A 19,682-nucleotide genomic window follows, 5' to 3' on the forward strand; every position below is an offset into this window, starting at 1 on the left:
AGTTTACAACTGAATCACTAAACACAGTGTTAAAATACATTAAGTAGCAATGTTTAAAAATACCCTCATATCAGGTGTTGATTGTGCTCGGCATTTGTACAGTTTTTATAGTTTTCACAAAACAAACAAGTCAAAGCAGCAAGCCAAATCTAAAAGCAGATTAAAGACGGACAAAAGCCTCTCTCCCACACATCAAGGCAATAATGAGATTGTTTTTCAACTTCCATACATTCGAGAAAAAAATGGCTGCAAAATGGCCCTCAGGCTGTGGCTACTGACCACACATTCATAAATAACAATGAGAAACGGTCACTGTCTGTCTTCTGTCCTGTATCTCCATCAGAGCTGTGTTAGGCTTGTAAGCAGAGAAGCATTGCCATGGCTTCATATTGTCTGAGGAACAAAAAAAAAAGCATCAGCAGCTAAAATGGCTCGGTGGACAATTGAATGATGTGGGTGAAAAACAAAGGAGGAAAATAGGTCATCCTCATTTCTCCCAACATGGAAACCCCGAACAAAAAAAGGAACTGGCGGATCCTCAGAGCCCCCTGGTAGAAGTCTTAGATGCTTTTGTGCTTCTTTGTCTCGTGTAGGGGTTGATTTGCTTGTCACACTCTCAAGGCAATGTCACGTTGATGGAAATCAGTGTATCACAGACGCCGGGCATCGTGCTTTATTTTCAGCACAGGTCGTTTTCTCCCTCCGAACAGCTGTTGTTTTCTCCTCAGGATCCCGTGTCACTCAGCAGTGTGAGCTCTGGAGCAGCAGTGTGGCTGCTGCATGTTCTCCATCAGCAGGCGGAAGGGGTTTCTTCTGCGTCGGCTCACCCCTCCACCCTGCTCTCCCCTCTTCCCCGCCCGACCCTTACCCGAACCAGAACCTGACCCCGAACCAGATCCAGAACCCCCCCGGATGGACTCTGGAGAGAGGGGCACTGCTGAGGGGTTGAGCGGAGGAGGGGGAGGCATGGAGGGCTTCTGCTTCTTCACCTGTTTCTCCAGGTGTTTCTGGATGGCTGATCCCAGCACAGCCACCTCCACCACGGCCCCGTACACCTCCCACGTCATCCCTTTCTCATCCCAGCTCACCTCCTGCACCGGCTCCTCACTTTGCTCTTCACCATTCTCCTCCTCCTTTGTGTCCTCTTCAGCTGCCTCCACCTGTTTCCCTGCGCTTGCTTTATCCTCCTTTGTATCCTCCACCTCCTTGTTGACCACCACCTCCTTTTTGTCCTCCACCTCCACCTCCTCTTTGACCTCCACCTCCTCTTTGACCTCCACCTCCTCTTTTTCCTCCACCACCACCTCCTTTTTGTCTTCCACCACCACCTCCTCTTTGACCACCACCTTCTCTTTGACCACCACCTCCACTTTGACAGCCACCTCCTCTTTGACAAGCACCTCCTCTTTGACCTCCACCACCACCACCTCCTTTTTGTCCTCCACCACCACCTCCTCTTTGACCTCCACCACCTCCTCTTTGACCTCCACCACCTCCTCTTTGACCTCCACCACCACCTTCTCTTTGACCTCCACCACCACCTTCTCTTTGTCCTCCACCACCACCTCCACTTTGTCCTCCACCACCAGCACCTCCACTTTGTCCTCCACCACCAGCACCTCCACTTTGTCCTCCACCACCAGCACCTCCACTTTGTCCTCCACCACCAGCACCTCCACTTTGTCCTCCACCACCAGCACCTCCACTTTGTCCTCAACCACCACCTCCACTTTGTCCTCCACCACCACCACCTCCTCTTTGACCTCCACTATCTTCTCAACGCTTGCATCCTTCCTGATCTCAGGAAAGCTCATGGTGGTCGGTGTTCTGGGGGTCATAGGTGCTGTGGCCACGGAGTGATACTCCACCGGCTGACGGAGCTCCGCCTCTTCAGTCCCGGTGCCTACACCTTCACTCTTCCCCAAAGGGCTAGGGAAGAAGAAGGCCCGGTCCCCTTCAGGAGGGGTCATGGGGCTGGTGGCCACAGACTGGCACTGCACCACCTCCAGGCTGACCTGGGTGCGGATGTTGTGGCGGCCGAAGGGAGCAGGAGATTCAGGGACAGGAGGCTTTGTCTCTCCTCTCAACTCTCCACATGCACCTTTGTTTTCCTCCACCTCTGAATGTTCAGCTGTCACGTCTGTTTTTGGAACTGCGCATGTAGTAACGCAGGTTTCTTCCATTTGCTTTTGTTGACCCTTTAAATCACCGTCGTTTTCTCGCTCCTCCTCAAATTCGTCTATTTTGACCATCTCTGTCTCAATGGGATAACAAGATGACTCGGCCTTCTCCTCCTCTTCCCCCTCATTGTTGCCATAGTGGGTCACCAGGATTGTAATGTCTTGATCCATACTTCCCATCCTCTGCTGTTTACACTGCTGTTTTCTATCCTCCATAGTTACTTGTGAAACCGACAACCCGGCGCTCTCTCTCTGCTCCTGCAGAGCTCCAGTTATCTCTGACTCAGCCTCTTCCAGACTTTGTGTCGTGGGGAAACACTCTTGGCCACTCTCGCTTTGCACCTTTTTCTCGTTCTGATCTTTCTGCACCGTCTCCCTCCCGATCAGCTCTGGAAAAGCCGTGGTGGAGGGCGTCTTTGGGGTCATGGGGGATGTGGCCACAGAGCACAACTCCACCCGCTGCCCCACCTGAAGCTCAGCGCCCACAGCTCCCAGCTTCCCAAAGGAGCTAGGGAAGAAGAAGGACTGGCCGTCTTCAGGGGGGGTCATGGGGCTGGTGGCTGCGGAGCGGCACTGGACCACCTCCAGGCTGACCTGTGTGCGCATGTGCTGTTGGCCGAGGGGAGCGGGGGACCGAGGGTCTGAAGGGCCCGGAGTCACTGGCACAGGCACCGATATATTCTCAATATCTGCCACCTTTTCTCTGTCAGGACCCACGTTTTGATCCTTAGATGTCTCCTCCTGAATCCCCCCACCTCCAGCACTTTGGAACTTCTGAGAGATTGTTGTGTCGCTATGTTCAGTTGATGTTTTATCATCTTCAGGCTGTTGTGTCAGAGGGATGGTGTTCGTCTGCATTGAGTCTTTGACAACACCTCCATCTGAAAGCTCTTGATCTTTGGATTTGGCATTTGTGTCCCTCTCCTCAACGTTTCTTTCGTTCATGGGAAGTTTTGGCTGATGAGTTGTTGACTCTTCACTCGTGGTTGTCTGAGGTCCCTCAGGCTCAGTGCCGCCATCTGAGCCGCGTGGACGCTCTCCATCCTCCTTCTCGCACGGCTTCTGGTCCTCTCTGAGACCTCTCATCTCCTCCTTCAGACTTCCCATTTGTCTCTGCATTAAAGTGGTGGAAGCACCTGCGGAGCACAACACAGCACACACAGTAAGACAAAAATGTAACTATAACAACAAGTGGAGGACACAATGAAGGATTTTTTTTCTTAAGAAAAATATCTCATGCAATATCTATGTCAAGTATGAAAACTAAAAAAGAAGTAACATTATTGCTAGCGTTCGATGAAATAATTCACATGGTTTATTTGTATTATAAGACACTGTAGTGGAATATTTACTATTAATAAACAGCATTTAATATGTTAGATATTCTTTTGAACATTTTACAGTTGGATGATATATCAGACTGTGTCTTTCTACCTTTAAAACGTCACATGATAGCTCATATTTAAGTTTATTTTTAACCTGAAATATAATAAAAGCAATAAAGACATGCACAGGAATCCAGAGCATTTGTTATTTTTGTAAACTATGAAGACTAACAGGATTAAAACAAACTGCAGGACATCACGAGTGACAAACATACCTCAGCAGTCCAAGTCAGACTGAAGTCTCTCCATCACTCTCCCTCACATCTGGGTAAAATCACAAAATCTCAGCGCTGATCGAGCCGCACATCTGTCTGTGCTTCTCCCCTGTTGATTGAAAGTGTTTGCAGTGGCTCCAGGTTTGTCTCCAGAAGAATCTATCTTAGGCAATCCTCGCTCTTTAAGCTCGGGCTGCCTCTATTGAAAAGCTTCACATTTTCCAGTTTCCCTGGAAACCACGGTCGGGTTCTGGCAGTGAGTGGTAATGTAATGACAAAATCTCCGTTCAGCTCTCTAATCATCACTAAATCATAGTAATTAACTCAAGGTTCTCATAGCAACACAATGGAAAACTGTGTGCAGGGATAAACCTGTGAGTTAGCAAACTTAAAAAAGAAGAAGCAACATTTGGATTAATAGCTCTGCTGTTACTACAGACGAGGGAGGGAGGGCGAAGTAGGCGCAAGAGGGATTTATCCTCTTATAATGAATTGCTGCTTTTAGGAAAGATAGATCTGTGTGTCTGTGAAAGACACCTTTTTTTGTATTGTAGTAAAAAGCAGCAAAAAGAGTTTGGTGGATGCAGATCATTACAAGCCAGTGAATGGACTCAGAAAAGCAATGTAAATACTTGAAATGTGGAATATTAGTAAATGTAAGCTGCAACAGTGAGCGTAGATGAAAGGCAGCGGGGGATATCAGCTGAAGGAGCCTGGAGGAAGAAGAGCTGCACCTCCCACACACACACACACACACTTATAAACCACCACGTCTTTCACACTGATCCCTCCAACCTCTCCGCTCTGTGACGTGGATATATCTCAGAGATTCTGCTCACATCGGGTAATTGTGTGCAACCGAGGACATTAACATTTATCTTTCATTTTTTAACAATCCTCCCCGTCTTCATTTCACTGTAATGGTGTGCTGCAGGTTTGCAGGAGCAGTGTGTGCTGACAGGAGCAGTCTCACATTTAATTCAAAGGCCTCCACCAATCCCTGGCCGCCACAGAGTGCTGTTGCCTAGCAACCACGTAGTGTGATGCAGGGAGGTGTGCTGCTGAGGGCCGAGGTGGACAGCCTTGATCATATTCTCATCAGGAGCCATCAGCCTGCCAAAGGCCACATTCTCAGCAATGTGTTGGTAATAATGGCCGTGTTAGAGAGCGAAAACAGGAAGCAGCACAGACACGGTAATAGTGTCTACTGTAGGAGCCAGGAAATCACAGTTAAAAGAAAGAAACCTGAGTTGGTATCTGTTTTTATTTCCCAAAATAAGCACATTTAATGAAAACTACAACATGCAAGAAACACAAATGGAAAAATGTGAGAGGAGAAAAATAAATAAAGAGACAATTCATGAAGATTTCCTTTGAAGTCATAGCTGTTGGATATATATATATATACAGTATAAACATATATATATATAATCCAACCTGGCAGTATTACTTCTTCATCTAAAATGGATGTACAGACAACTTGGCTCCAGCTAGAATTTCTTCTTTTCAAGGTTCATTTGGTCTCCAGTTTCTGTCCGAACTCCTTGATGGTGTCCGTTGCCTTGTCCGCAGCTTTCCCTATGGCGACCTGCGTCTGTCTGCCAGCTTCAACAGCAGCTTCAGAGTCAGAGTGAAGCAGAGGAGAAACATTCAGGAAGCTAAACCACACATCATCAGAATTAGGCTAAGGTTTGCAGAATTTGATTAAGACAATCAAACTTTTTTAATAAACTCACATGCAAACTTGTGAGCATAACTATATATTTATTTGCATATAAAAAGCTCATCTCCAAAAAAATATATATATTAGGTTATCATTCTATTCCTGCAATATTTTGTCTCTAAAATGAATTTGAACAGAGCTACATTTGAATGAACATGTATTTCCATAGCGATGAAACACACACAGTGTTACACAACCAAATAGGTGACTTCAGTGTCTTATCCTACATCGACCATAATGTGGGATCAAACTTCTTGTATCTTCTGACAGCTTGTACTGGACTCTAACTTGTGTCTGCTCAGAGTAATAACCATTATCACGCCATAAAGCTTCAGAGAGGGGGTGTGATCACTTTACCTGTGCTGGCTGTTTCTTTGGAGGACTCTGCCACCTGCTGCACGGCCTCCTGAGCTGCTTGCACTGCAAACACAGGACAGAGACTTACAGTGGTGGACCTCAGGAGGAAACAAACTCATACATTATTTACGCTCCAAGTCATTTACAACTTAAAGACAAAAAATCAAGGACATTTATTGGAATAATTGCAATCAAGTAGCTCTTTTTTAACCAAGAGAAAAATAGCCTTTTCTCTGTCCACCAGACCTCACACTGGCCCAGTGTCATGTCACAGCAGTGGCTCTGTACCTGCAGTATCTGTGACTGCCTTGGTGGCCGAGTGGCTCGTGCCTTTCAGGCTCTCAAAGGACTTCTTGAACGAGGCCATGGCGCCGGTCTTTGTCCCTGCAGCCTCCTCACTTTGGTCTGAGCGGAGAGCGGCAGCAGAGGCTGTTTAGTACTCTCAGTTCGAGCCCGACACCCCCGAGCCTGCACGTTCCAGCCGGATTAACCCAAACAAAACCCCCCCAAAAGAGGCCGGGCGAGACTGGGATCCCAACTGTGGCAGAATCCATCCAAGGGCATGAGCCCGCTCAGCAGATTTTACACATCCTGTAATCAAACCCCCAGACTAGAGTGAGCAAAAAAGGGACACATGTGAGGACGGTGCATAATAGATCCTCATTCAGACCAACAGGCAGAAAATACAACTGAATTACAAGAGGCTCAAAATCTAATGAACGATCAATGCCAAAAGGGAGTTTAAACATTATCACACGACACTAACACGGTTTCTTTTTTACTTTTTATTTACAGAGGAATGTATGTCTGGCTTAACACATAAACCTTTATATTGACAAGTCCTGCAGATTAAAGCACGTATTGATATGACAACCATTATGATTTCAAGACATAATATATTGACTTTAACTTGTTAAAATCTTCAGTACACGCAAACACACGCACACACACAAACATGTATACTCTGTCAATTTCTAACAGATTTACTGGAATGATTTCACAAGCAACTATAAAGATACAATGTAAAAAACTCTTACTTCAAAAAAGTTGAAAGAAATGTCCAAAGAAATGAAAAAAGGAAAGGAAAGAACCCACAAACAGGCATTGTCGACACTCATATTATTGTTTTTCATATCTGCTTGCAACCGGACATATTTCATATTTTCCACTCCCAATGTCTCATTGGAAGATGATGAACATCTATTGCACGTTTCTAAATACAGATACACACAAGTACAAAGTCACAAGCCCCGGCTCCGGTCTCATTTCATTGGGAGGGAGTCAAGGAAATGAGACCGAGAGGACACATCCTACATCTCAATAAATACTTACACCCAACACATTACATTAATAACATGACATTTACAATATATAATAATAAAAGATTTGTCTTGAAGGAAGAACATTTTTCAATGGGAATGCTTGTGTTTTTGTGTTTTTTTGCAACAGGGGTATAATTGTAATAGTTTCAGCATTTGTCCTTTTTATTATTAGAAGTATTATTGTGCTGCTGGTTTGTTGGTGGCTTGGACTGGTGCTTTTACGCCTCTGGCTCATAGTCCTGGCTTCCCTGGGGAAAGAAGAACTGATTTTAAGAGACAGGCAGCAGGTTAAATTCAACACCAAGACTCTAATATATGAATTGAAATGGGTTTATAAATAATAACTATGACAGAGTGGTTATTGTCAGAGCCGCTCCACTAAAGGTAGTGATGTCTATCTCAGCTGTGTGCTGTCTGAGAGTCTCTCTCCGCCTGCAGAGGGCAGCACATCGCTGCGCCAGCTGAAGGACGAGTCGTGAGCACATTACCAGCCTCCTTGTAACTCTGCACACGCCTCCTACACGCACATGACCATAAAACACAGCCTCCAGGAATTTGTATTAGGTCATCTGATGAATTCACAAAACCAAAAGTGATGCTGAATGAGACAGACAATTTTCTCCAAACCCCCCCTATGAGGGCTGGGCTCACTCTGCAGCACTCCATATTCAGAGCAATGCAGGCAGGGAGACCCTGACATTACCCACAATGCACTGAGGCAGTCAGCGTCATCACCACACCCATTCAGGCAGAGCTCGTACATTTCTGGTGTGGAGGGTGGGGGAGGGGAAAGCGATGCGGAGGAGAGGAGAGAGATGGAGCAGGGACACCAGCTACTGCCTCTTAGAAATTCACTTTTAATTTACATCTCTGAGAATATCCAGGTTTCATTCCTTTAACTGAGGAATGCAATAATCCACTGAGGGAACATCTGACATAATGCACTGAATACATTGAAAACAAATTAAATATTGTGCAAAATCTCATAAAATCTTCCTATGTCTGAATATTATAATATTCACTGAGAATATAACCGTTTTAAAGCTAAAAACAAGACAATTTCAGTCTATTTTAATCATGAAATATACAATTGACAATATACATTTAATATAAGAATATAATGTTCATTGTGTGATAATTGTATTTACTCTTAAATCTGTATCAAAAGCAAATGTTTTTGCACAGTTTGTCTTCCCAAATGACCTCTACATTCCCAAAATAGCCATTTGTGACACACACACACACACACACACACACACACACACACACACACACACACACACACACACACACACACACACACACACACACACACACACACACACACACACACACACACACACACACACACACACACACACACACACACACACACACACACACACACACACACACACACACACACACACACACACACACACACACACAGTTCAGTGTAGGTAGGTGGTGCCATACTCTCTTGACTCGCTATGTGGCACTGGCTTGTTTTCATATTTCCAGGGAAAGAACAATGACCTCAGTGTGAGCTGTAGTATTTGTGTGGGACACAAGTGGGGTGGGGGGGGGCCAAGTGTGAAGTGCTTTTGAAATGTATTACAGCTCGAATGTGTAACCAAGCAGGAGTGGTGAACACAGATCTACTATGGCTTTCAGGTTGGACATATAATAAAGCTATTTACGATAAAGCAATGGTTCCATTGTCATAAAGAGACAGGGGATGATGTGTGGTATGGCAGAGACACGTTTGAGCTGTGAGTCGTGTTGTTACCTGCTGGGAGTCATCATATGTCTCCCCTTCTGGCTGCAGCATCCCCTCGCCCTGGCCCTCCATGGCCTCCTGCCCGTACTCCTCAGGCTGCAGACACACAGATAGGAGGAAGATGAAGAAGGACAATCTCCACAGAGCAGAAGCAGCTATGTGTGATCACATCTTTCAATTCAAGACACAGATCCGCGTGTCCGAATGTTTGAATGTGTGTAAATACGGCATATTGGAAAAACCCAGAAAGTGGTTTAACAAACATTATCACTTTCTAAATCCACAGAGACAGAAAAGCATTTTTATAAAAAATGTTCCGCTTGTTAAAAAAGAAATCTCTTTTTTTATGTTGTATGAAATGTCAAAATAACGAAAGGTTATTTAAATATCCAAATTTGTGAGTCATCTGTCATTGTTAGATACATTTTAGTTTGATTCGTTTTCAGTAAGATGATAATAAGATGCTTCTGGAAAAGGTGTTATAAGTGTTGTTAAATGACCTTGAGAGCATTTGTCCAGCCTGAGATATCTTGATGACTGCTGGATGGATTGACATGAGATGTAATGTTCCACAGAGGATGAACTGTTATAACTTTGGATATTCCCATGACCTTTCATATAGCACTATCATGAGGTCCTATAATAAGACGGCAAACATGGTGAACATTACACCTTCCCTTCGTCAGTTACCATGGTCATCGTGAGCATGCTAGCAAATGACATTTAGATCAAACACAGTACAGTCTCACAGAGCTCCAACCATGGCTGTCGACTCCCGGCCCCCTGTGATGGTTGTTTATTGTTTGTGAAATCTATCGCTTAGCTCTGTGATGAATAACACAATGGTAATGGATGAGGGGCAACAACTGGGGCTAGGGAAGAATCAGCAGCGCATTAGTCTCTCATTACTTCTCTCACCTATTCAGTCTATGGCACTCAGCAAAAAGCAGATTTAGGTTAACAGAACACATCCATTTCTATAAATGGCTTACAGATGTATAGGCAACTTTTTCTATAAAGGATGAATGGTTTTCTAAAACGGCCGGGCACTGTGGTTTTCAGTAAACATGACTCAAACAGGAGAGTCTTTTCAGCTGTGGGTTTTACACACTTGATGCTCTGGAGAGTAGCAGCAGCCAGACCATAGTGGTTGATTCAAAATAACTTAAGTGGCCTGTTCGTTATTATAAAGGACTATAGCTCCTAATGCAGTGGTGTGCCTCGATGACGGCTTTCATATCAAAATGGTGGCACAGAGGAGTAATATTATCAGGTAAGATCAATTCATTGTTATGGTCTTTAGTGGTTTCATTAACAAAACGGAAAAAAAGGATACCACCAGTTTTATTGTTTAATATTCAAAGTAGGTTTTTAGCTAATGCTTTTTTTCATTATTGATTTAAATATAGATTTTATTCAACATTAATCAATAATTGTTTGTCCAAAAGAGAATGGAAATGTAACGTCCCAGTTGTCTTGTTTTGGCAGTTCAAAACACTAAGACATTCAATATGATTATGATATATCAATTCAAATGACTAATTAGTTCACAAAATAGATTTGATTACTTATGATCCACTAATCGATTGGTGGACCTTTCGTCGGCTCTAATTCAAAGAGATACTGGTATTGATTGACATCTATCCTGTGAGCATCTCCTCCTGAGAGCTCTCTGAAGCAGACAGCGCGCCATCATCGCTGCACCTGCTACTACGAGCCCTTAAAACAAAGCTAGTGGGTCACCAAGCACTTATTTTTAAACGCAGTACTAATCAAGTCAATTAGGTCAGGAAGGGAGAGCAAATTGTAATCCTGTGAACTGTTTCAAGCTGCTGTTTTAGATGCAAGCCCACCAACGCGATTATCATGGTCTTACAGGCTGCACAATGGCAAACAGCCGTAAAGATACACCTAATCAGACGGATCATCGCCTCGAGTAAACATGAAAAATACTGTTTACTTGATCACAGTGAAGACTTATTGTGTCTGATTGGTCACATTTGGATTGAGATGAGACTAGATAAGCTTTACATTGAAACCATTTAGCCCAAGTCTCCTAAATATCTAATCATTTTTGAAATATTTATTATATGCAGCAAACTGGCACTTATATAGCATACTGGCAATCTTCTTCTTAAAATACATCTGAAAGATACAGTCATACAGAGCGAATGAACAGCCCAACACAAGTTAGAACTGAACAAAACTTAACGTAACTGCACATGGAGCAATTAAGTTCAAAAGTTGAACAATCTACGTGTTGAAATGAGTGGTTTGTCACTCATGTCGTGCCTCTGAGAAGCATATCTGAGCAGGCTGTCAGATGTACTAGATTAGTGAGTCAGTGGAGAGGATCCAACTCTGAGGGATGAAAGCTTTGGACAGCTAGAGGACCTCAATGTTTCCCTGACAGTCTGATAGCCAAAGCAAAATGTCAACATGCTGACAGCGCACGGCCGGGTAAAAAAGTGTCCATCACTCCAATCTCCAGGCTGAGCTATATGTAGATATTTTAAATGTTCTATGTTTGTGGAAAGTCAAATCCGTTCCACCTCTCTCCTCGGATCAAAGTGTGTATAACCTGATCTGAGAGGAGACAGAGAGCGGTGACATTAGTAGAGGTCTGGTTACTATAATGGAGAAGCTGCTGTGTGCTGTAGAAAGATGATAGTCCCACTGAGAGATGGTTCAGGGTCATTTAAAGTACCTGAACATAAAACAGGCAGTGAGCCTATAGGCTATGTTAAAGACTGAAGGCAGCTCAGAGATTCATTGTTGTGTGGAAAAGCAATACATCCTCAGGATCGCTCAAGCTTCCTCCAATGAAAGAAAGCCTTTACACAGTGGCATGTGTTTCTATTTTGACGGTATAAAAGCTGTCAATCAGCAGTTTACTTGCAGAAAAACATGATCATATTTTCTCTGGTGAGAAAATGAAAGTTCAGCAAAGTCAGTGCTGACAGCAGAGGAATAAAACAAGCCAGTATCTCTGTATCGAAGTGACACGCATATTTATCAGGCCGTGTTTATCCCTGCTGTCTAAATCTGGCTCCGCTACAAACACAGCCATGTCCAGAATGAACACAACAGTTGCCAACTGTTAGTGAGGCTAGGATCTGCAACGGAGGTTTTATTTATTATTTTCTCTAGCTGATTCTCAGGCACGTGTGTACAAAGAGAAATATCCTGATTAGAGATTAACAGCAAGCTGCTGCATTGTTACCATGCACACGCAAGGCCGTTTGTAGTCAACCACCGTGGGAGTTCTTTAGGGATTCAAAGTCAGGATATGCTGCCTCCATTTTCAACTCTTATGCTTATTTCTTTGTGTCTAGTGAATTTCAAAATGTTCTTGAAGTTAAATATTATATTGCTGGAAAATCCTTTATAACGAGTGTCTTTCAAAGCATTTTGCAGTTGTATTAAGTATATTTGCAGCTATAATACCACCTTTAATTGGAGAGTAAAGATAAAAAAGGGTTTTTGAAAACCTTATTGTGTAGCATTACCCAATCCTACCCTCCAAGAAAGTCGAAAATATTCAAACTATTAATGACACAATGAAATCAAAACTAAAATAATGGCTAAATGACTAGATAGCACTGAGAGAGTTCTGGAACATTCACTGGTTCATTCATCTTCTTAAATGTAAGGATTTTCATTTGTCATCTTATCTCATATCTACGTTTTCGGACTGTGGAAAAAACCAGCAATTTGGACAGTTTTCGCTCTGAAAAGATGAAATAGAAATGCGCCTTTTTACAGTTTTAAACATTAATTGAGAGTAAAAAGTGTATGTGTCTGCAGCTCTGGTTGTACACATTCCACAAATTACATTTAAAAAACCCTATACTGGCCAAAATTGCATGGTATATAATGCTCTTAAATATGGATTGCGGTTATCAATCACTTCTATGTAATGCGAAAGAAAAGGGCCGACTGATTTCCTTAAGGTGTGGAGGTGCACACAGTAATTTGTCTGATAATGGGAGCTGAAGCAACTAGAACAGTGTGTCACACTTCCTGATGTGTGCTAGTAGGGAGCTGATGGGGCTGTAATGGCATACATACATTCAGGTCAGCAGGGAACTCGTCCTTCCTCCCCAGGCCGGTGGCAGCGACCATGTTCCCGACGGCTCCAGTGGTCTTCTCAGCCACTGCAGGCAGAGACACACAAATATCAACATCTCAACAGATTCAGCAGGCAGATTAAAAGGCTGCACATTTTGTCTGCTCTCTTTTGTTTCTCAATTGATGATTGTACATAATGACCACTCACATATGATATGAGTGGTCAGTAAACAAACATCACCACAATGAATGAGCCTTTAGCCAGTTAGCAGTGAGTGTGGTCACTGTAAAGAAAGCATTCCTGCTACATTGATGATGTTAAGGTTTGACTAAGGGAGGGAACACTCACCTGAGCCCACGCTGTCTTTGGCCTTGCTCCCTGAATGAATGAAAACAAGGAGAATGTTAGCATTTGTTTTACATTTAAGAAATTCAAGATTTGTTTTCTTTTGTGTGTCTAGATATGTATGGAAATGTAACCTTGGCTGCATCTAACAACTAAGGAAATATTTTTGACCAACTTTAATTTGTACCATCTTGATGGTTTGAATATCATCTACCTGACAAAACGATTCACAACACACTGATGCTACAGAAATAGAAGCAGCTTTAAAGCGGCAAAAGATTATTTGGATTATTAATGAGTCTGCCAATATATATTTACATCCAATGTGACGCCTCGACAAATCAGTTCTCATACAAAGTGATGCAATATCAATGTAGTGTTCACAGTTTTGTCACAGCTCCAGAGGCAATAGAGAACAATCATGGCTGCAGTTCTTTCCGGGTACTTTTATTCTGAAGAGTTATTAAACTTTGTGGCCGGCTGAAACCAAAACCACTGATCGATTCTCTGAACTGTGGCATATCTCATCCATCTACACTGAACGCTGTCAAGACATGTGGGCAATCTACTGCGATCCCACTGGGTCTGCCCACTCCAGCCTTGACGTCCTCTCCACTGTGCAGCAGTCACATGCCTTATTGCTCCCTGAGGGTCTTTAAAAGCCAACCAACGACAGACCAAAGGATGATGAAGTACAGAGCCATAACTACAAAAGGCGAGTCTCAAAGCAAAACATACACCTAAGATGTAAATCCATTTAAGCATCTGCTCTGGTAACAGATAATGGATTATAGCCGTAGGTAAGAATTAAGAAGGATTTATAATTACAAAAGGACTATTTTGAAGCGTATTCTCCTTTAGACATAAATGACCATGACCATGCTGACTGTTACAGCTTCCTTCAATAAACATAAAATACGCAATATAATGATTATTTGTAAGTAAATGAGTTGCAATACGATTAGGTTCTGAAGTTAAAATGGAAATAGTGTAGTGTGTAGTATGTAGGTCATGTGTGATTAGAAAATAGCAGGCTGAGTCTTGTTCTTGGGTGTGTCATACACGGAGACTGTCATTAGAGCATAGAAAGAGGCTGTCAGTTGTGACATTAAATGACAAGCAGGGTTTTCTCATTTCCGCCTCTCCATGCCTCGCTCAGGCGGCTGCTCAGCTCAGCTGGGTGGGCGGGCTGCAGCAGCTGTCAAAAGGTGGGCCACAGGCCTATCAGATCACTCCTACCCCTCCTCCAAGAGGGGCCTTCAAGCGAATCATAGGGAGCTTTCTAGGGCACCGCCATGCTCTCGGAGCAGCACGCAGAGGATCAAAGATGCACCTTTCCCTTTCTGTGTACCACAGGCTAAATTATGAGACACCAAAGTGAACCTGCACGTGTTTCGACTGCAGATCACCAAGATTTGATTCTGGTGATGAGTGACAGGGACACGGTGCTAAATATGTAGGGTAATTGGATTTCATCTAAATGCAGACACATCTGATAACCCTTCCTGGAATACCCAACGTCCCTCTATATACACTCAAAGCACACTGCCAGCCAATCAATGTTACGAGCTGGTGGCTGAAGAGCTACCAGCAGGGGGGGTCTGGAAATTTGGCCCCCTGACACAAGCTGAAAAACTGACAAATAAATAAATATCTGTAATGGCTGGCAGGCTCCAGGATGCTCTGAGTCACTTTCCCTCCCCCAACAGAGCTGGACAATACGGAATACATTTTGTATCACAAATGACATGGGGTTTGTCAGTGTAGGCAAACAGTTATATGTTAAATACATATTATTAAACAAGTGATTATTATATGGTTATATGGTACATGACACATGTACCAACATGCCAAAACATGATGTAGTCCCAGGCAGCTGATACATGACAACGTTTTCTTTTTCTTTAAAACTGTGAACAGTCTTTAGGTTTAGAATGTTGGTTGGACAAAACTGAAGACATGACCACGAACTTTTAGGAAATTGGGATGACCATTTTCACTATTTCCTGACATTTTACGAACCAAAAGATTTATCACGTAATCATGAAAATAATATTTAAATGAATCCCTTTAAGGTTCTCTAAGTTATATTTCATTTGAATTGTGTTCAAAAAATGAATTCAATGAGCGTATCTGTAGTTACTTACTTAGTGTGACATTACAATGTTGGTTAATAACATGGTTAAAGAATAACCTTGCAACACTGATATTTAAATTATTCATAGCTTTTACAAGTGGAGCGTAGAGCTGGAATATGTTGACTGTGTAAGCCAGCATTTCCCAACATTTCATTTGGACCACAGGGTGATCAAAAAGATGTAAGCACTGTTTCTGTCATTTTGTATCAAACCTCCACCCAGCTGCTTGCAAATCTTTCTTTCCACCTCTATGTCCCATGTGTTTTAGAGAGCTGCAACCAAAAGGTGCCTTAGTGATCCGTCCAAATAGTGACCAACTCAATGTTTCATGAAAGTCTCATGCATTTTTCAGTTTTTCTTTTGAACTGACACAATTGGACATTCAAGACATCGTTTTGAACAATTTTACTATATTTGCACATTTTATGGACAAGATGATAAATGTTGAAAAAATATGGCTGATTGATCAATGGTAATACAAAAAAATCAATAGGTGCAGCCCTATATAACAATAGAATATTTTGAGTATTTGTTTTTTTTAAATCCATAGAAGAGAGGCACTTGTGTGCGAAGATATCTGTGATGGTGTCCATTACAGATATCTTGTTAAAGCAGAAGCCTTTGGTCTGTTTATCTCCGGGAGGTGACCGCTGGCTGAGTCTGTTTTACAATCTGCTGCCGTTCAATGCACCGGCATGTGGGAAGAGCTGCTCACCGCCTCCTGCAGCCCCACCCCCACCCAGGCTCCAATCGCCAGGAAAAGATGGGAACAGTCAAGTCAGCCGAGAGGGCACGAGGATATTCAGAGCCTGGTATCGCATCATACACGTCAGAACCACTCCTTATAAAAGAGGGCGTCCTTTTTCAGAACTACTACTGGAGATAGTGAAAAGGAAAATTGCTTATAAATTACAAACTGCATGAAGGCTGATTTTTATTTATTTAATGATAGCTGCTATAATAAACTAATGTGAATTTAAAGATGTGTATTGAGTTGTACTTATCAAGCTGTACAACGTAACACATCATTTAAACGTAGAGCACACACTGAGTCTGATAATACAACTGTAGATATCAAAAGGAAAATAATAAGGTGTAATAATGTCATCTAAGTATTGTGATGATTAATAACGAATTTAAACTAAGCATTAGCCTAAGGGAAACAGATGCCTGCTATTGATTGTGTCAGTAAAAGTGATATGTATAATGTAACTATTTGTTTCAGGACATTGGGAAATGATGCATGAGTTAAACTCTAAAATATTCTCTGCTGATTTTTGCTGCTCATGCATATAAGAAAACCATGAGCAGTCGCACAAACTAATGCATACTAATTCAGATGCATTGTTCATGTTTTATTTATTTGTTCTTATATTTATTTGTATTTGCTTTTATTTTAATTTGTCCAGCAGTACACCAAAGCTAATCCCTTGTACATGAAAACCTGGCACTAAACCAGATTCTGATGAACTATGTGTCTGTGAATGCTCTGCATCTTAAATAACCTCCTGAAAGATTGTGATCGTCTTACCTACAAACATGACTCCTTCTTTAGTCTTCTCAGCTGCAACCGCAACTCCTTCCTTGGTCTTCTCTGCGGCCACAGCCATCCCCTCCTTCGCTTTAGACAAACCCTTCATAAACACATCCATCTTGGCCGATAACTGTGAAGAGATACCTGATGTCAGTCACTACCACTGCTGTGTACACATGTGATTTCACTTTATTTTGGAGCATGTGTGGCCTTTAATAGCTTATATATATACCACCTTCATTATGTCTAGCTATTTCTACAAACATCTATGTATATCAGGCTACTATACTATACTGTACGTTATATTAAAGAAAGCAGCAGCGCCTCCTCTGGTGGAGCCTGGCAACTGCAGTGCAGCCTTCATAGTAAAACCCCTGTTCACTCATGCATTCAACTCTTCTTTTCACATTCCCGTCAAAGCATGAAATATTCAAAGGAAAAAAAACAGATTTGAATGAAATGGTTAATTGTGGAGGCACTCATTAATTATTGCACGGGTGTAATGCTACTCTGAGAGAGGAGGCTGGGCTGCGCCTAGGAAGAAGAGCAGGCCCTTTGAAGGACTGTACATCATATTATACTAGAAGGTGGCATTATTTCACAAGCTACACACCGATGCTGGGGGAAGGGAGGCACGATCCACACTATCACATGTACGCGCATCACAGTTTTAACGTAGAATTGTGGATGTAATCTGAGCTGGTCCGATCACACGCAGGGGAAACATTTAAATAAAACAGACGAGGCTGCGGTCTAACAGCTCGAATTATATTCTTGCATTACACACCGATTCTGCCACAGTCCCATGCTGGCTGCTTCAGGTCAATCCTTTAATTGTCACATTCATTTAATATCCCGATGTCGACCATTTCTCGCGTTTACAACCGTGCCTGGATGTATTTCTTTGTCATTGCATTACCTTCCAGACACGATTTGACAATAATCATAAACGCAAAGTCCGATCATTTATTCAAAAATTACTTATGGTGCTGAGCTTTTAAAGTTGTTTCAAGCTTGTTGCAAACCTGTGACTTCAAATGACGACGCTCACATGCATACTCCTCAAATAGTGGTGACCTCTATATGTTTAAAAAACATGACACAAATAAATCTATTAATGAAAAAAAAAAATCCTTACCTATTTACAAATAGCCGTCGACTTGTCCTCTTAATATTCAGTCGCACTATCGTCTAAATGGGAGATACTCAGATGATCACTGTGGGCCTTCCTCGCGCTGATCTGCTAAAACAGGGACGTCCCCTTCTCAGGACGGTGGAGAATATCACACGCCCCCACCCCTCTCCTCTCCCAGCCCCTCCCATCTCCACTGGTTCCCTCCACTATATTGATCACCCATGTCTGGTCCAGCACAAAAAATGACCTTAGCAAAGCCACACCACCTCTGTCCCTTTTTCTATTGCAGCAGTTATATCTTGCAACAGCATATTATATAATATAGTTATAAAATGATAATGTGACTATAGGAATATTATAATGAATTGACTATCTATAAATGGCACTGAGTTCAATAATATGGACTCCAGATGAAATTATTATCTCCTAATTTTATAGATTTAATACACCATCATTTTAGAAGAAACTTTGAATGACCTACTTCACTCGTGGACTCCATTTTGGATTGTAGCAAAGCATTGCATTTTGGTTTGCTACTGCCACCCCTTGTTTCACTATTTATTATTTATTTATTTCACTGTTTATTGCCTTTCAATAGAACAATGTAATCACTCGTACAGTAAAGGTTTAATTTCAAGTAATTCATTGCATTTCATTTTCTAACTGCCCCAATGAGTCAAATATTATTTATAAAGTAGTCCAAAGACTGCCATGAGGTGGAATACGTTTAAAACCCCACTCCTGTGCAGTGTGCCAAAACTGGCATGCGTAGAGCAGGAGTGTGATCTGAGGGTGATACCATTTTGTGTAAGAGATAGGGGTATATTGATTCGGCATCATGGTGCTGCTGCAGCTGGATATTGATTTTTTTGACCAACCAAGGAGGTTAATTAAAGCTTCGAAAAGCGAAACACGTAGAAACTCAGTCGATATAATTATTTGTGAACCTTAAACAATTCAAAAATAGCCTACCGCAGGGATTGTGTAATGTCCGTTTATTTTGAACGCTGTATATTAGTCCTTAATAAGTCACGTGGTAATAGCTGCTTGGCATATTTAATTGAATGTGGTCACGAACTCGTCGTGAGTTTATGGTGTATTTATTATGGACTGCAGCGAACGTCCATCAGCCAATCAGAGCAGAGGATGAGCTCAGATCATATCATTAGAAAAATATCGAACATTCCATCACGGCACGATGCTCTACCGGGCCAAAGTAGAACAAGAGAAGAATCAAAAACACTAAATTGTAGTAATGATGGTGTCTCTAGAGAGTGCACGTCCCCCCAAGCTGATTTACGGCCTCGGTGGACCACCCCCCTCCCTTTTCCCCCGTGTCTGACGTACATGCAGTGACGCAATCCTCGTTAAAGTGGGCGAGTGATTGCGAAATATTTTTTTCTCCCCACAACCCCCCCTCCCAGTTTGAGGAAATCCCAGATAACTACCTCTCCTGAAATTGTCCTGTCTCATCTGGTTTCTGAAAGCATGAGTAGGCAGGTTGTACCTTTGGGTCG

At 42.5% G+C, this 19,682-nt stretch overlaps 3 protein-coding genes across 6 annotated transcripts in view; all 3 read right to left on the reverse strand.

Annotated features, from left to right (window-relative positions):
• Positions 1-35: 35 nt before the first annotated feature.
• gprin1 (G protein regulated inducer of neurite outgrowth 1) lies at positions 36-3,374 on the reverse strand. Its single transcript, XM_079671285.1, has 2 exons — positions 1,275-3,374; positions 36-1,205 (listed from the first exon to the last, which is right to left on the reverse strand). Exons 1-2 carry the CDS (start codon positions 3,297-3,299, stop codon positions 738-740), a joined length of 2,493 nt encoding a protein of 830 aa, XP_079527411.1. The 5' UTR covers positions 3,300-3,374; the 3' UTR covers positions 36-737.
• Positions 3,375-5,036: 1,662 nt separating this feature from the next.
• Positions 5,037-19,682, reverse strand: part of adirf (adipogenesis regulatory factor) — a 296,791-nt gene continuing 282,145 nt past the window's right edge. For 2 of the 3 annotated variants that reach the window (XM_079672414.1, XM_079672415.1), the window contains 3 exons: positions 6,149-6,451; positions 5,861-5,923; positions 5,037-5,397 (listed from right to left, as the gene is read on the reverse strand). In XM_079672414.1, coding sequence (XP_079528540.1) covers positions 5,294-5,397; positions 5,861-5,923; positions 6,149-6,227 — 246 coding nt within the window. In that variant the 5' untranslated portion in view covers positions 6,228-6,451 and the 3' untranslated portion in view covers positions 5,037-5,293. Of the gene's footprint in view, positions 5,398-5,424; positions 6,452-19,682 lie in introns of those variants that run through there. The other variant, XR_013806649.1, reaches the window with a different exon arrangement.
• On the reverse strand, positions 6,631-18,315 carry sncb (synuclein, beta). Of its 2 annotated transcripts, none has more exons than XM_079672417.1 (6): positions 18,169-18,315; positions 17,028-17,160; positions 13,362-13,391; positions 13,013-13,098; positions 8,951-9,037; positions 6,631-7,425 (listed from the first exon to the last, which is right to left on the reverse strand). In XM_079672417.1, the coding sequence occupies exons 2-6, from the start codon at positions 17,146-17,148 to the stop codon at positions 7,414-7,416; spliced, it is 336 nt and encodes a 111-aa protein (XP_079528543.1). In that variant the 5' UTR covers positions 17,149-17,160; positions 18,169-18,315; the 3' UTR covers positions 6,631-7,413. The 2 variants fall into 2 exon arrangements, with proteins under 2 accessions (XP_079528543.1, XP_079528542.1); XM_079672416.1 differs by having other exon boundaries at positions 6,631-7,430.

The sequence above is a fragment of the Notothenia rossii genome (assembly GCF_949606895.1).
Source record: "Notothenia rossii genome assembly, chromosome: 3".
NCBI classification, from domain to species: domain Eukaryota; kingdom Metazoa; phylum Chordata; class Actinopteri; order Perciformes; family Nototheniidae; genus Notothenia; species Notothenia rossii.

Bases quoted from the DNA above. Each gene is read 5' to 3' on its own strand.
- sncb (XM_079672416.1), bottom strand. From the start codon at position 17,148: ATGGATGTGTTTATGAAGGGTTTGTCTAAAGCGAAGGAGGGGATGGCT. The intron at 9,038-13,012 runs GTATGTATGCCA...GTGTGTCTGCAG, and splicing joins AGTTCCCTGCTGACCTGAAT to CCTGAGGAGTACGGGCAGGA. The intron at 7,431-8,950 runs GTAACAACACGA...TTCTTTCCCCAG, and splicing joins CATATGATGACTCCCAGCAG to GGAAGCCAGGACTATGAGCC.
- gprin1 (XM_079671285.1), bottom strand. From the start codon at position 3,299: ATGCAGAGACAAATGGGAAGTCTGAAGGAGGAGATGAGAGGTCTCAGA. The intron at 1,206-1,274 runs GTCAAAGAGGAG...GTGGTCAACAAG, and splicing joins AGGAAAAAGAGGAGGTGGAG to GAGGTGGAGGATACAAAGGA.